This window comes from Agelaius tricolor, unplaced genomic scaffold (assembly GCF_023055355.1).
Source record: "Agelaius tricolor isolate 1412-34295 unplaced genomic scaffold, bAgeTri1.0.p SCAF_1, whole genome shotgun sequence".
Lineage (NCBI taxonomy): Eukaryota > Metazoa > Chordata > Aves > Passeriformes > Icteridae > Agelaius > Agelaius tricolor.
This window is the reverse complement of record NW_027269261.1, coordinates 72,659,090-72,674,584: the sequence shown is the minus strand read 5'-3', so window position 1 is coordinate 72,674,584 and position 15,495 is coordinate 72,659,090. Positions and strand designations below refer to the sequence as shown.

General features: G+C 37.3%; 1 protein-coding gene across 4 annotated transcripts in view; it reads right to left on the bottom strand.

Moving 5' to 3' along the window:
- ATAD2B (ATPase family AAA domain containing 2B) overlaps positions 1-15,495 on the bottom strand; it is a 74,610-nt gene that overhangs the window by 20,593 nt on the left and 38,522 nt on the right. For 3 of the 4 annotated variants that reach the window (XM_071439912.1, XM_071439930.1, XM_071439940.1), the window contains 7 exons: positions 13,270-13,402; positions 11,164-11,350; positions 10,309-10,494; positions 9,516-9,651; positions 9,008-9,204; positions 6,273-6,432; positions 3,019-3,141 (listed from right to left, as the gene is read on the bottom strand). In XM_071439912.1, the coding sequence (XP_071296013.1) occupies positions 3,019-3,141; positions 6,273-6,432; positions 9,008-9,204; positions 9,516-9,651; positions 10,309-10,494; positions 11,164-11,350; positions 13,270-13,402 (1,122 nt within the window). The remainder of the gene's footprint in view (positions 1-3,018; positions 3,142-6,272; positions 6,433-9,007; positions 9,205-9,515; positions 9,652-10,308; positions 10,495-11,163; positions 11,351-13,269; positions 13,403-15,495) is intronic. The other variant, XM_071439921.1, reaches the window with a different exon arrangement.

Sequence of the window (15,495 nt, the reverse complement as noted above, 5' to 3'; positions counted from 1 at the left end):
GAGGAACAAGAAATTCTAGTTTGTTTTCTACATACTGATTTTATTGTACAGTGCTTTTGAATCTGGTCACCAGAGTACTAAGTAAAAGTGGCAGATGTGTGGAGAACAAAACAAAACAAACAAAAAAACAAAAACAAAAGGAAAAAAAACCCAAAACCAAAAACAACCACAACCCCACACCCTCCAAAAAAGCCATGTAGAACATATTTTCCATTTTACAACTACAAAAGATTGCTAAGTAACTTGCTGACAAAACTGTGAAGAAAATGGATATGAAGCTTTTTAGCTTTTTTCATCCCTTGCCCAAACTTCTCTGAAACAGGGTACATGCCAAAGTCTAGACAAGCAGATGCACTGGGATTGACCAGATCTGCCATCTTGCTGAGGCTGTTCTTTACAGCAAAATGAGAATTATGGCAGAACTGATCAGCATTCACATCCTTTCCATCCACTACAAGGACCAGTGCCAAGACTATACTCCTGAAGTGTCATCATCCAGGTGCTCTGCACCACCATAATCTTTTCATACAACTCCTGATCCCTTGTGACTGCCTTCCAGCAGGAGGCTTCCTCAGACTCTAGGAGCTTGATACATTTTCCTCTGTCCATAAACAGTTCATCTAACACAGCTTCTTCCATGCATTCCAAGTCTTTTGGGCTTGCTTTGGTTAGCACTCCTTGCTAACCCAGTCAGTGATTCCAGCCTTGCACGTTGTACAGCTGGACCGACTGCAGAGCTCAGTTGTCACTGAAACCAGCATGTGTGGGCCAGAAGCACAAGCATCTTTAAGTGTCACCTGCAAGTACCTGTGACACTGTAACAGTTTCCATGCCAATGTACTGAATACACTTTGAATCCTGCCCATTCCTGTCTGTGAGTTGTTTTGTCCCACAAACCGGTGCCGCTTATCATGTACCTGTACCTCAAGGCCCTCTCACACCAATGGTACCTGCTTTTTCTGATTTAACAAGTTCACTGCATGATACCATCAGCCTTAAATATGACTTAAGACACTGCCCTTCTTTCAACAGAGTTTGCAGGCTTTGTCTCCAGAAATATCTATTACTGGGCCACTGCCACAAAAAGGAGGGCAGCATTCCAGTTCTTGCAAACTTGCAAGAAAGGACTACAAGCCATAGAGTCATTCTCTGTAACAAAGAGCTCTTACAAACATTTACTTTAACCTCGGAAGCAATAACCTTTAACAGTCATGGGGACTTGGATAATTAACTGAGCACAGCTCACAGCATGATGCTGTGGCCAGAATTGTGAATATTCTTGTAGTTCTAATAGAAAAGTACAGAGGAGAAATGAAGGCATTATATTAGCTCTGTTTTACAGCCACAGTGAATTACAATTGGTTCATTTATCCACAATTCAAGACACACATTGGAAGCTTGCACAAAATTAGACAAAAACACGCATGACTGAATAGGAAAATACAAAGAATTCTATCTGTTTTAATCTGAAGGAGAGAAAGCCTATAGATACTTGCATAGTTCAAAGAAGATTATTAATAAAGGGTCTTCAATCTACCAACAGAAGTATTTCAAGAATCAGCAGCTGAAAGGTAAGACCAGCCAATTCAACCTAGAAATCAAATAATGGAGCTTTATACCAAAGCAGGAAACAACTTGCCAAGGTAAAGCTGGAATTATTGAAATCAGTGATCCCTAAATCAGCATGAAATTTTGTTCTAATGTTATAGTTCAGTGATTTTCCTTTTTCAACTTTCAAAAGTTTAAAACTTTTCCACGGAGGTATACTCTTTTTATGTAAACTGATCACTGCTGCCACACCAGGAATATGTTTGGACTTTTGATAACTTTTCCTGGTCACTTTAGAAGCTGTACACAGACTTACAAGGGTTGTTTCTTAATCAAAAAAATCAATAAATTACCTCCAAAATGACAGTTGTACACAGGCCAAGGTGAACTAAAAGTCCTGTGGCTTAAAGGCTGTTCTCCCTTACCATACTTCTTATTATACTTTACTACAGGCACTTTCAGAACACAGCTCTGGTTCCACCACATCCACATCAGAAGTTAGTATAGCAATCCTAGCATTTACTTGTTCACCAGGTTCTGTAGTACTGTCTGTAACAGGAGGCAATGCATCCTTCTTCTGGAAAGGATGATGATATCCTATCAGATCATCTCACAAAACAGGAAAAATGTGGAGAGGTTTCAAGGTCACTCACCCTTTAACCTGCACTGTCTGAATCTGACATGCATTCATTATTTCACATTAAATATAAATTTTTGTATGGAGATCTGTAAATTCTATCCTATATATGTACAGAAGCTTTTCTTGTTGCCCTTGTCCCTGGCCAGGTTGAATTCTCTCAGGGCTTTAGCTTTCCTAACTCGATCCCTGGCTGCTCAATTCCTCTGTAGTCTTCCCAGGCTACCTTTTTCTGTTTCCACTCTCTGCAGGCCTTCCTTTTGTGTTTAAGTTCATCCACCATCAACTTGTTCATCCACACAGGCCTCCTAATGTGTTCACCTAACCTCCTCTTTTTTGGGAAACATCACTCCCGAGTTTGAAGGAGGCAGTCCTTGAGTATTAACCAGCTGTCCTGGGCCCCTCTTCCCTCCAGAGCTTTATTCCATGGGACTCTACCAAGTAGATGCCTGAAGCCTGCTCTCCTTTAGTCCAAGGTACTGAACTTTGCTGTGCATGCCTCTTGCTGCCCCTAGGATCTCAAACCCCTCCACTTCATGGTCAGTGCAACCCAGCTGATCTTGAGGTTCACATTCCCCTCTTTGTTGGTGAGAACAAAGTCCAGCACAGCATCTCTTCTTGGTGGCTCCTCTACGACTTGGAGAAGGAAGTTGTCCTCTACTCATTCGAGAAACCCTTTGAATTCCTTTTGCCCTCTGTGTTGTCCCTTCAACACATACTGGGGTGGCTGAAGCCCCCCACAAGGTCCAGGGCTTGTGAACATGAGCCCATTCCTACCTGTCTGTAGAGGGTCTCTACATGTGCTGTGTTATGATCACTGAAGTTAAACATACCTCTTTTTCTTCTCGCTTCCTTGATTTCTTCACACATCTTATTAAATTCTGGATCCAGTTCAGCAGCAATGATAGCATGAGCAGTGTCCTTCAAAGTACAGGCTCTATGTCTAATTATTTTATCTAGAAAACAGGACAGCACATTTTTTTATCACAATTACAAAAATTCCTTAGCATTTCTATGTTGGTTTGTAATGCATATTACAACACTGATACAAACAGAAATAAGTGGGAAAAATTACAGATGTCTGAAAATGCAGATTAATCAATATCAGTCAAGAATCACAACCCAGCTATTGAAGAGATATAGAAGTATAAATTGGTACTTTAATCCACGGTGGCAACTATAAACAAATGTAAACAGTGAATGATGAACACACCTAAATCAACTTGCCATAAGGTGTAGCCAGTTTCCACAGGCAGATCTACACATGTATAATGTGTATAGTATAATGGAGTGGAGTGCAAAGAGTTACAAAATAACAGGAGACTTGTCCAGGAATTAATTTACCCACTGGGGTCGAGGAACAGTCACAGTTATACTGCCTGCACAATCATACTGGACATCATCTGCATCTGTAAGGTAGACCTGGCTCACTTACATTCCTTCCCTGTTGTTTTTTTCTTTAACCTGAAATTATCGCTTAATTATTATTTAACAACTGATCAAAATTGTGCTAAAACACATTATTTTATTCCTTACATTGAATAGCTGTTGCTCATTTAAATTCATTTTTAAAAAAAGGGCAAGAAACAAGCCTCAAGTGTGCTACATTTTCAGGCCTATTTGGGGAACAGAACAAATTGCCCATGCTGGAAGCCTAAATGAAACTCAGGAAAAAACAGACCAGTTCCCCTACCTTTGAAACACACAAAACAAATTATTCCACCACTGAAATTTGAAAAGTAATCATAACTTAATAACTAAGCCCATATGCAGAGAAAATTGACATCTAGAACGTAGCTTTTCAATGAAATCTACAACAGTCATTGTTTGACTTCAGTACAAACATATTTAATTTGTCAATCCATCCATACTGAATTACTTTTTCCAGCTGTTGCAGGTACTTAACAGTAACCATCAACATTAATGTCTAGAACATATTCTACAACCAGCAGATTTAATGTTTTAGTAATCTTTAAAGACAACAATTAAGAATATCACTAAATACTTATTTCACAATATTTGTAATTCTAGAAACAGCAGGTTTTACAGCTGAAAAAACTGTTGAGTGAAAGAGACTATCCAGTATCTAGCTCAAAAGAGTCCAACATTTTCTGGGGAGAACTACTGCCCATTAAATCTACTGAATGTTGGAAGGTTTTGCCCACATATTTGTGAAGCATTATGTTTTATGATCACAAAAACCCCCACACTGCATTAGTACCAGATGTAATTCTGAAATAATAAACTTCAAACTTTTGGTCAGATAATAAATTTTAAGAAGCCCTTCCTTGCAAAGGAGGAAGGGATGGGAGAGAAGAGAAATAAAAAGGAATCAAAATGGGGTGTTTGACTGAGCCACTACCTTCCTCTCACCCTGTGCTGGGCAAGGCTTTCCCCCAGACAGTGCTTCAGTGAGGCAAACACTCATCTCCAACATACAGGGGTTATATTCCCATGCCTTCAAAAACATTTCCCAGTCAAACAATGGAGCAAGAAAACCCCAACCTGTCTCACTACAGAACCTGTCTGACATTTTACAGCAAAGTACCAGGAAAAAAAAAATCCCCAAGCAGCCAGTTTTTGATATCCAGACTGCAGATAAAATCAGCCAGTCTGGTCGTCCCTTTGCTTTTCCAACTTAACAACAGGACAAAAACAGGTACAGTATGAGTCTTCTGCAAGCACAAGCAAGCAGGTATGTCCAGCTTTAAAGAATGTGAACATTTATAGGTAAATATTCATTTAATGAATGCATCTGAATGCATGGAATGCTTCCTCTGAAGCGCCATAATGTGCTGTTTTAGGTATGTTCACACAACAGCCCAAAAAATCCTGCATGCCAGAAGAGCAGTTGACAGCAGAGGACAGAACAATTTTTCATTACCTGCTATCCAGAACTGAGCCTAGAAAGTGCCAGGTCAATTTCTCCCAGTTCAGTTCTGACAGCAAGGAAAATCAAAATATCACTAAACAGGTGCTCTTCAGATAAACTCTGAATGCCAAGTGCCCATCAAGGGCTTTAATTAGTTCACATCAACTGCACATTAGAAGTCCTCAAAAGTGTGTTATCAAGAACACAAAATAAATGGACTTTTCTAGTTGAAAGAAAATAGTGCATCATAAACTGAAGAAATAAAGGTAATCTTCTACAAATATGAACGGGGTTCAAAAGGCAACATATAGCAGACTGTACAGTACAGCAGACTATACTGTATCTGGTCCACACATGAGACACTTGAAAAATGCCTCACAAAACCAAAAATTTGAGAAGAAAAATACAGAAAAATCAGGCTTTAACCTGCTAAAGCAATTTCACAAGATGTCATGAAAAACTTTCTAACACATTGGACTACATTTGTAGATGGACCCCGATATCCAAGTACCACATATATTAATTCTACATTAAAAGGGTGCTTTGTGTTGATGACTCTTGAAGCTGCAAGCTGAAAGGCTTCCTTTTGGCAATGTGCACAGTAAGACAGCCCTAGGAAAGAGCACACAAGATCTTCTATCCTTAGTTTGGAGTGTGAACAGCTTTTACATGCATTTCAGTCTACAAATTCCTTTTTAATTGAAAGCATCCCATCACACTTTTCAAGACAATACTGTCTAATCTCTCCTAATCAGCTGCAACTTACTTCCTTGCCTGGTGATTTATCCTGTTTTATTTCTATCCCCAAATATGCAGATTTTGATTTCTGTGTATGAATTTCATGTTCTAAGCTGACATGGAAATACAGCAGACCACTGCCAGATTGTGTGTGGATTCTCTACAGAGCTCTCCAAATTACGGTGGGGTTTTGTTGCCTATAAAAATCTAGATACCCAAAAGGAGCTATCAAATTTGAAAGGAAACTATGAAACATAATTTATTAGAACACAGCTCTGAATGCTGCAGTTTTCCTGCTCTTCTCATGTCCCCAGTGCACTCCATGCCTTAGAATACTAAAAGCACAGATCCTTAGGACTTGCTTATCCTAATTATCACAAAGCATGCAGCTTATCTAAATGCCTGAATAGCAACAGAATATGGAATTAAGTACCAGGCTTTCAGGTCTAGGTAGGCCAAAAAGAAGTAGGTTCTTACCTCCAGGATCTTTGTCTGGATTGTACTCCAATGCATTGCTGCAGATCAGGTCAATGTCTGTTAGAAAATCCTTGGCTGTTAAGTAGTTGTGTTTATCAATTTTGGTTATTACTGTTGATAGGTCCATTGGCTCTTTGATAACCTCAAGGTAATCTGAAACCTATAAACAAACAGCACACAAAAATGACACAGGACCTATTGAATACTGACAATCACTTCTTTATACTTGGATTCATTCCACATGCTTAGCTCTAAGACATTAACTAAACATCTTGATTTCTAAGCAAATTTATGTTAAAAATTGAAGTTTTATCAGGCTAAAAACATAAGACTTCCAAATCTGCTTTTCCTTCAGGAGCTCACCAATTTATCTTTCAAAATTAATTAAACAGTATTTTTGAAGCAGTACAACTTAATGTAAATGCATTTTTCATTTTAGACTAATTTAGTTATAGATTTTTATGGTGCTATAACACTGTCATGGAACTAAAAAGGCAAAACCCATCAGTCTAACTTGAAGCCCTAGGAAATATTGGGAAGCTCTATTTTTTCTATTTTTTTTTTAATGAGAACTTTACTTTGTAGGTGAAGTTCTCATTAAACTTAACAGCCAAATTATCAGCTTTTAAATACCTTCTATTAAATAGTTTCTTCAATCACTTGTTAAACAAAGAAAAGTCAGGTTTCATTGATTTCAGATGTTAGATTGGCTGTACAGAAGGACAATCTAAAGAAAAAAGCTTTGTGTCACAGTTTACTATGAGCTTAGATCATAACTGGAGATTCAGCAACCAGTGGAGCACACTAAAAAGTGTTTAACATAATTCATGATACCATAAGGGTCTCAGCCTAAATAGCCAAATGCATCAGCACAGCTGCTGTAATGAAGTTCACCCAAAAAATCAATAAATTTTTTATTAACTTCACAGAAAAAAAAAAATGTATCAATGTTTCAGTGTGATTTAGATTACATTTAATTAAACACACTGGCAGCCTCTAAAACAGTACTGTATTTTTTTTCTTTTGAAATCTTCCAGATATGACAGTCACTGTCAAAGCACTTAAGAGTTAAATACAGATTCAGGTCAAGCCATAATGGCTCTATAAGATTTGTTTTTAATATAGTGCCTGCAGATATATATTACAACATTATATATTACATCTCTCTCTCTATATATATATAGATATATAGATATATATTATAAGATTAATGCATTTACTTCAGTGGACAGCAATGTGTCACCTAATTCCTTAAATACAGACATTGAAATTCATATTGACAAATGAAAATGGCAAAAATTCTCTTTTTTGTCTCCCTTTATGGAAACATGATTGTATCTGGTTCAGGGATTGGAAAACTAAGCCACAGGCTTCCTTGTTAGCACAGCATCAGAAAATCTTCACTGGAAGCTGTAAATATTGCTACTGCTTTAGTCAGGGAAATTCTTGACTTATCACTCAGCAGCATTCTCTGCAATGCAAGTAGGAGTGAAATAAACCTAACACATTTTTTAAGGAAGTCAAGCAGACAAGCTGTTGTAGAAAAAGAAAGGCTAGTCCTGTGCTTAAATGCAGCAGGTGGGACGAAAAGGATTACATTTGATTTCTGGAGCTGGGATATATTAGCAGGGTTCTGGCAAGTCTTCAAATAACAAATTCACATTTTTATTCTCTTCATCTACAAAACATGGACAGTTACTTATTCTTTCTCTATGTGCTCTTATTCATGTAAGTTTAGACCACAAATTCTTGATAGAAACGAAGTACCTACACTACAAGTATGAAGAGTTTCTACAATAATGGTCCTCCCAGTTTCACAAGAGAAATTAAACCAAGGTACTGCTGAGACCATGCTCATACTGTAGGTTGCCACATTAAACAGCTCACCAGGTTTTCAAAACCAGTCAGCTATGGAACACTATGGAAAACTCAAATTGAGAGAGGATTGCATCAGCCCATAAAAGATGTGTGTTCCATCCTGCAAGGAATTTACATTCCAAATCTGCTTTTTACAATGCTGGTCTTCTGATGTCCCATATTCATCTTTTAATGTCTTCCAAAAGAGATGCTTCTCTCTTCAGAAGCAATGAGGGATTTCTTTTCCGTTAGTAAGCCTGCAAAGCTTGCAGGGGGCCAGCATCTGATCTCAAAGTCAGACCAAACACAACCCTATTCATACAGCAACCCCTGAAAACAGATTTGCAGATCGAACTGTCTCATCAGTTAGGTGTGTACAGTCCATAATCGACCAGTTAATGCCCTGTAATGTGCTACCATCTGTGATTAATGGCATCCACAAGCATTACTGCTGAAATTATGCAACAACACTATTAATGCTGAATGCATTACAGAACACAGATCACTTTCCCAATATTATCATGTCTATGATTACAATGCTGTAAAAGCTTTCATTAAAGAATTATATTTATGGTTTCAAGTATTTCAGAAGCACTGGCAAGGGAAGGACTGTTGGCATTTTAAAATGCTCATTTCATTTATAAAATGGACAGGAATGCACAAGGTTTTTCCAAAGGCCATTGGCAATAGAACATGTTCCAAATTCTTGCAGCATGGACGATGAGGCTGTGACTGTACCACCAGCTAAAAATCTTAGATTGGACAGATCATGGATCAAACATCTATTTTTCTAATTAATTTGACCATTTGCTTTTTTAAATTTGCATTCTTTTTCTAGTATTTTCAACTTCATTGTTTGCACATTACTGAAACAAGACCTCTTCAATATCCACCGGTTTGCTGAAGATGTTAAAGCGTTTGTCTGTGGCCAGCCTCTTGGTGACATCCCTAAGAAACAGGCGCAGCTCCCGCAGGGTGTTCTCCTCCTGGTCCTCCATCCGCTGCTTCTCCGCCTCCGACAGCTCCCGGGCAGGACACGGCAGGGCAAGAGGAAGAACTTCCAGGGCACGAAGAGCTAGGGAAAAGAACAAGAAATCAGACAATGGAAACGTCAACAATAGAGTGGCTCTTTGCATGACGCCATTCCAAATTTCATTATATGTATTCAATAGGCATGGTGGGTCTGTCACTGCATGCTTGACCCCACAGCTCTACATCTTCAACAACTGTTAACTGTAAGTATGAAATTTATTCTGGGTACTGATTAATGCTGCCACATGGTAATTAAACTAACTGTTAATTACCCACACCTCTTTAAAAAGGAAAGTAAGACAAAATAAAACATTAGGATCACATTATTATTGGTTTTACTGTAACTTAGTTTACCAGCCTGTTTCCTTCTTGGTGGGGGCATTGCTGCCTCATCAAGGATTAAGCCTTTGAAAAATCGCAATCTGTCTTCTTCACTTGGTCTTTGAATATAAAAAACCTCTTCATACTGGATTCTGAAAATACATTTCAGCTAAAAAAAAAAAAAAAAAAAAAAAAGCCGTAAGAAAAAGGAGCCCTCACTCAAAAATACACAAATAATGACCAAATTGTAATACTAGTAACAAACTTTTCCAAATCAGCCACAGGACAGGAGATGGTAAACTCTACCTAAAGCTGTGCTCACAGCAAAGGGAAAATAAACACTTGTAATTCTCACTGAATTTTCTATAGTAATGAAACTTGCAGTATCCCATGATCCTAACAATGGCCAACACTGCAGTAATAGGAGAGTTAAAAGGGAGAAAAAAAAAAAACACAGAAAATGTTAAGGAGAAAAACCAGGAATCCTCCCCCTATCCAGAGCCTCAGAAAATGTAAAGTTCAAGGTCAGGCCTTTAAACTAAATCTGCATTTAATTATAGCGGAGTCATTTGTCAAAAAGAACAATTGGCATAATGAACAATTTTGTCTTCTCAGCAGAGTGGCATGGAGCTTATGAAAATCAGTAATACGGACATACATCCCTCAATAAGAAAAATTACTAACATTCAGTAATTATTACATTTTATGTCTGACACATTTTAAATTAAGTTAGAAAGCCACTACAGAACAAAATTATTTTACATTACTAAAACATTGAGAAGAGCACAGAACCCCCTATCAATGCCTCCTTCCGTGATAAACTTACCTCTTCAGGCAAATCACTAAACATGGACTCAGAGGTAGACAGTAGAAATATAGGTGAGAAAGATGGTATATCTTGCAGCAAAGTTAGGAAAGTAGCTCTCACAGTTTCACTGACAGCTTCCCACCAATCACCAATATGAGGCATGTAAACTATACTTGGTACTGTTCTTCGAGCTTCACGAAAGATCTAATTAAAAAAAACAGTTGTATTTCAACTAAGGAACTAATTGTTACCAGCAGTTGTGAGTAACAAAGTTCTTGCACATTAGAGAATGATTCATATTTGTGGTATTTTCTAGACAAATGTTCCAGCAGAATAGAATTATCTAAAGACTGTTCAAACAAGTGTTTGGGACTCTTAGCTACAGACTTCAATTATTTTATGTCAATGTGCCAGGGAGACTACAAAGCAACTACTTTGTTTTAAAAATATATATGTTTTTAAAACTTGCTATGACTGAACAATCAAGATGAAAATTAAACTGTTTTGTAATTCATGCAATATTTACCAAAAGCTAGTTGGAAATGTAAAACACTTAAAACTAAGCAAACAAACCTAGAACCACAGCACACCAATCCATACAAAAGTGAATAAAATGAGTATCAGGCACTGAATACCCAGATTAAACTTACTTAACTCTAGGTATGTGATGAGGGGGCAGGTTAAAAATGTAATTACATTCACTAGTCACTAGAGAGTTTTCCATCACCCTCTAGAGACCTCTTTACTTTAAACAGGAAAATAGAAGGAGCCTATGAAAACCTGGACTTTAAGTTACACTCCAGCTGGCTTCCTTTATATTGATACAACCAGAATTACATAACTGACTCATTACAGGGGAATCTGAAATCTCACCTGTGCACATGACTCTTCAGGTGTTTTGGCACTGACTGAATAAAGGGCTGGCAGGTCCAGCCTGTGTACAGAGAATTTTTCCAGGGTGTGCAATAGTGCTGGAGCAAGGTGCGAAGTCTGACCTGAACCTCTTTCCCCGGAGAGCAGTAATCTGGGTCTGTAAGAGGTTGGCTGGTGATAAGCTGACCTGCAACAGAACAGTAACAACAGCCAATTAACACACCAGTATTATCAACAGATGGATATATAGGAGATCATTTAGAATCCATTAGACTTTCAGTAATGGGTAAGAGCTTCCTACAACAGCCTAAAAGATCAACTAACGTGACTACCCCTGAATACTGCTTCAGGTGCCAATAACTCAAGATTTCTCTTATCTTTGGTTTCACAACCATTTAATTCAAACTCATCTGTGGGAAGCTATGCATATATTAAATTCATTACAATTTTCATTATAACCAGTTTATTTAAAACTAATTCCTTGATCATATAAAAAGACTTATTGAACATCCAGTAAAGACAGCAATTTAATCATTCCAGTTCAGTCCTAACTACTTACATATCTCTTCAGTAGCCTCAGGAATCCCAGGTCAATCCTTTTATCCCTTAAGTGCTGCCCAAGATTTTCAAGAACCAATGAACATTTCAATAGTTTCCTTATTTAAGGAAAAGGACCTGAAGTAGGGTTGAATAACATCACTATGCATTGTGTATTTTAGCCTATTTGTACACTTCTAGTCAATAGACTTCTGAACAGAAGGAAGACTTCAAAGAAAAACTGCAAAGGTAAACTTATTTTTTGGTTTTTTGTTGTTGAGAAGAAACTCTAAGCCCATAGAAGGGGTTTTGAGATTTTGTGTTTGTTTCTTTCTCTTGGGTATTTTTGCCCAATTTTATGGACAAATGATACATGAAGAAAAATGCATTAAGTTTTTCCATTAGAAGTCTTTTCCATTTATAAAAAACTGGTTATAAAACCAGAAAGTTTTTAATTAATTTACATTTTCTCTCATTAAGGCATTTCTATCTGCCCATCAGTGAACTCAGGCAGTGGAACAAGACTTGCTGGTATTACTTCATGTTAAACATTTTGGGACAGTAATGAACATTGCTGACCTTTGGCTTTCAGTTCTGGTGGTGGTGGTTACACACACAGGTAACAATCAGAAATGCTCAGAAAACAGACTGAGAGAAGCTTACATATGTTGCAAAAATAAACACAGTCTTGAAATTCTTTTATTTAAAGACACACATCCATAGAAATATATACTGTTATTTTGGGTTTGGCTTCTCCCTTTCCAACCTTGCAACAAAAGCTTAAATTTGGCATTAGAATACTTAACTAGGTCCCTCCAACTCTTTGAACTTATTTTTAAGCATAGATATCCACAAATTCTGTTCTGCCATTATTTAGCACAAAAAATTTAGCAGTTTTCCACAAGATGGCTCTACTAAACAGTGCCACTAATGAACAGTTTTTCTAACTTTATTTTCTTTATTCAGCAAACTCCCTGCAGAAACTACCACATAAAGTAGTCTAAAAATATTTTTAACACAAAATCAAGAAATTTTAATTATTGTTAATTACTGTAGTAAGTCAAATTTATACAGGAAATACTCATCCAAATTTCACACGTTTTCTAAATTCCTGTTTTCCTGAAACTTTCTATGAAACACAATGAAAAAACCCCATCAGAAATGCTGAATACAATCATTATACATGATGCTTCCAAACAGCTGCATACACAGAAGCTCAACCATACTTTGAACCAAGAAAAAGCACACAACCCCTCCAAAATATTTCTACATACATCTCTTTTCAGTTCTTAATCTTTCAAATCAAAGTAGTTTGTTAGAATTGAAAATTGCTGTTAGCATCTTTATTCCTAATCTACATATTGAAAAACATTTCTGATTCCAGTGTGTAGGATGTGGCCTTTCCCAAGAACACCCCCCACATCTAAAACTCTTGTCTGTGCACGTACATGTTTCCATTACAGAACACCACTGCCACCCCAAAGCAAAAGAACAATTTTTTTAGCTCTCCTGATGTAAGAATCTCTTGGGTTTATCTATCTAATTATATTCATTTAGAGAAACACTCACATTGTAAAATGAAGGTAGGGCTTATGTATAGCAGCTGATGACTGTTTCTTTGGTGATCCTGAGTGACAGCTCGTCTCAAAAATTGATGAAGCATTCTCATCTTCACTATCATCTAATATTAGACTTGGTACATCTGTTCCAAGAGATGTATTAATTAGAACTTTATCACTTCTAAGTACAAGTACAACAAACAAGACAAGATATTACAATTTTCTTTGTGTCAATTATAATAAATCCTCAAATGTAGAAGAAATTAGTTAAAACTGTCTAAGTATCAGCCTTCAGAATAATAAGTACTTATTACTTCAAAAACCAAAACAAATTAAATAGTGTAGAAGTCTAATCATAATTACAATTTTATTTTTAAACAATCAAGCTAAACAACTTCTCAAGTACAAAAAAGTTTAACTTGTCATAAAATGCTTCCTTTGGGTTTATTTCACAGCTAGAGGTTTTTTCAAGGATGAAGCTATAAAATTTATAATTCCTCAGACTACATAGAATTTTGTAATTATTTACTTGTTCCAAGTGTCCAAATTCTCATAGGTACATGTCTTCTAAAATGATTCTCAGCATGACTACCTAGACAATGTATGTTTATGAAGAATTGCTTTCCACCTTCTGATAATCTAATGAAGAGTATCAAATTACTTTTTATCACAATCAGTTCAATGCATTCCATGTTCATCTACTATACCTTTACCTATTTTAATTCCCTTGCTAATATATTAGCACAATCAGCTGAAGTACTTTCTATACAGACCTTAAAAAATAAAAACTTCAAGGACTCATATTCACAAGACACACTGCAGAGACAAAAAACTGCAAAAATACTAATATGGCACTAAGACAGAACAACCAGGTAACAGCTGAAAATCACGTACATTATCTCCCAGAGCTGCAATGGGATTAAAAGTTACCTGGTGTGATTTGATAATAGGAAAGAACTGCTGCAAGATCTTATTTGACCCAGGAAAGGAGCTGAGTTGCTTTTGCCCTATGCCATGGCACTCATTCTCATTTCCACAGGGAAGGAAGTCTGCAGTGATGGGATGAACATGGCCACAGCCACTCAGCTGTACAGGAGGAGCACTGCAGAGCAAGAAAATGCTCTGCAATGGATGGGCAGCATTTCTGAGAGCAGCCCAGAGTCACTGTAGCACACTGCTACCCAGGACAACCATCAGACATCCCAACAGCAGCTCAAGTTGGCCACAGCCATTTAAGAAAAGGGATTGCTGTGAAATGAAAAGTGTAAAATAGAGAGATCCAAGTATTATTCTCAAATACCCAAACCACTGCATGACTTGTTGGATTTTCAAGAGGCAATGGCACAGGTCTGGCCACATCACCATGACCAGACAACCACCATGGGACAAAGGAATCAAGGCAGTGTTAAGTGTCAGATGGAGATGCCATCTAAGCCACAGGAAAAACTGTCCCAGTATTCCAGGAAAAATTGTTAAGAGACAACAATGGTTCCGTGTAAGAAACCGAATTCAGAGTAGGCTGGGCAGGAATAATATTCTGCTGCCATGGGATGAGGATGTGATGCAGTCACCCACCTGACAATCATACCTTGGGAGCAAAGATGAAAAAGGCTTGCAGACCCCAGGCAGTGGCCAAAAGCTAATCCAGAGTAAGAAAACATGGCACAGAAACTGCTGGATATTTAGCTAAAGCTAAGGATGGAGACCTCCAAATCAACTGGACATATGCCTTCTATCTCTGGGCTCACTAAAACAGTCCCTAAAACAGACAGAATTTCCAGAATACCAAATGTAGACATAGAGAAGTCCTGTGCTCATACACTGGACAAAGCTTTCTCTCCCTAAAATACATCACTATTTTAAAAGGTAGCCCATCTTTTAACCCCAAGCATCAAATTTCTATGACATTCTCTGCTCAAGCATCTGACTCACTGAATTACAAGAAAGAGGAATTTTTAGTGAAATGTAGAAAACCTGATGTGCAGATTGTAAGTATAGCTGTAAGCATGTTCTATATATTTGACTTTGAATTCAAGAACATTTGAAGCCCTATTGTATAATCTACATTTATGTATAATCATTGTACCTGAAAGTGGATTTTTCTGGTTTTAACAAAGCTTAAAGCTTGTTATTCCATATTTTCTTGGATAAGGGGGTAAGAAAAAACTAAATGTTAAAAGAAAACTCAGTTCATGCATCTTCAAAATCAATTATCTACAAACACTTAAAAGTACCC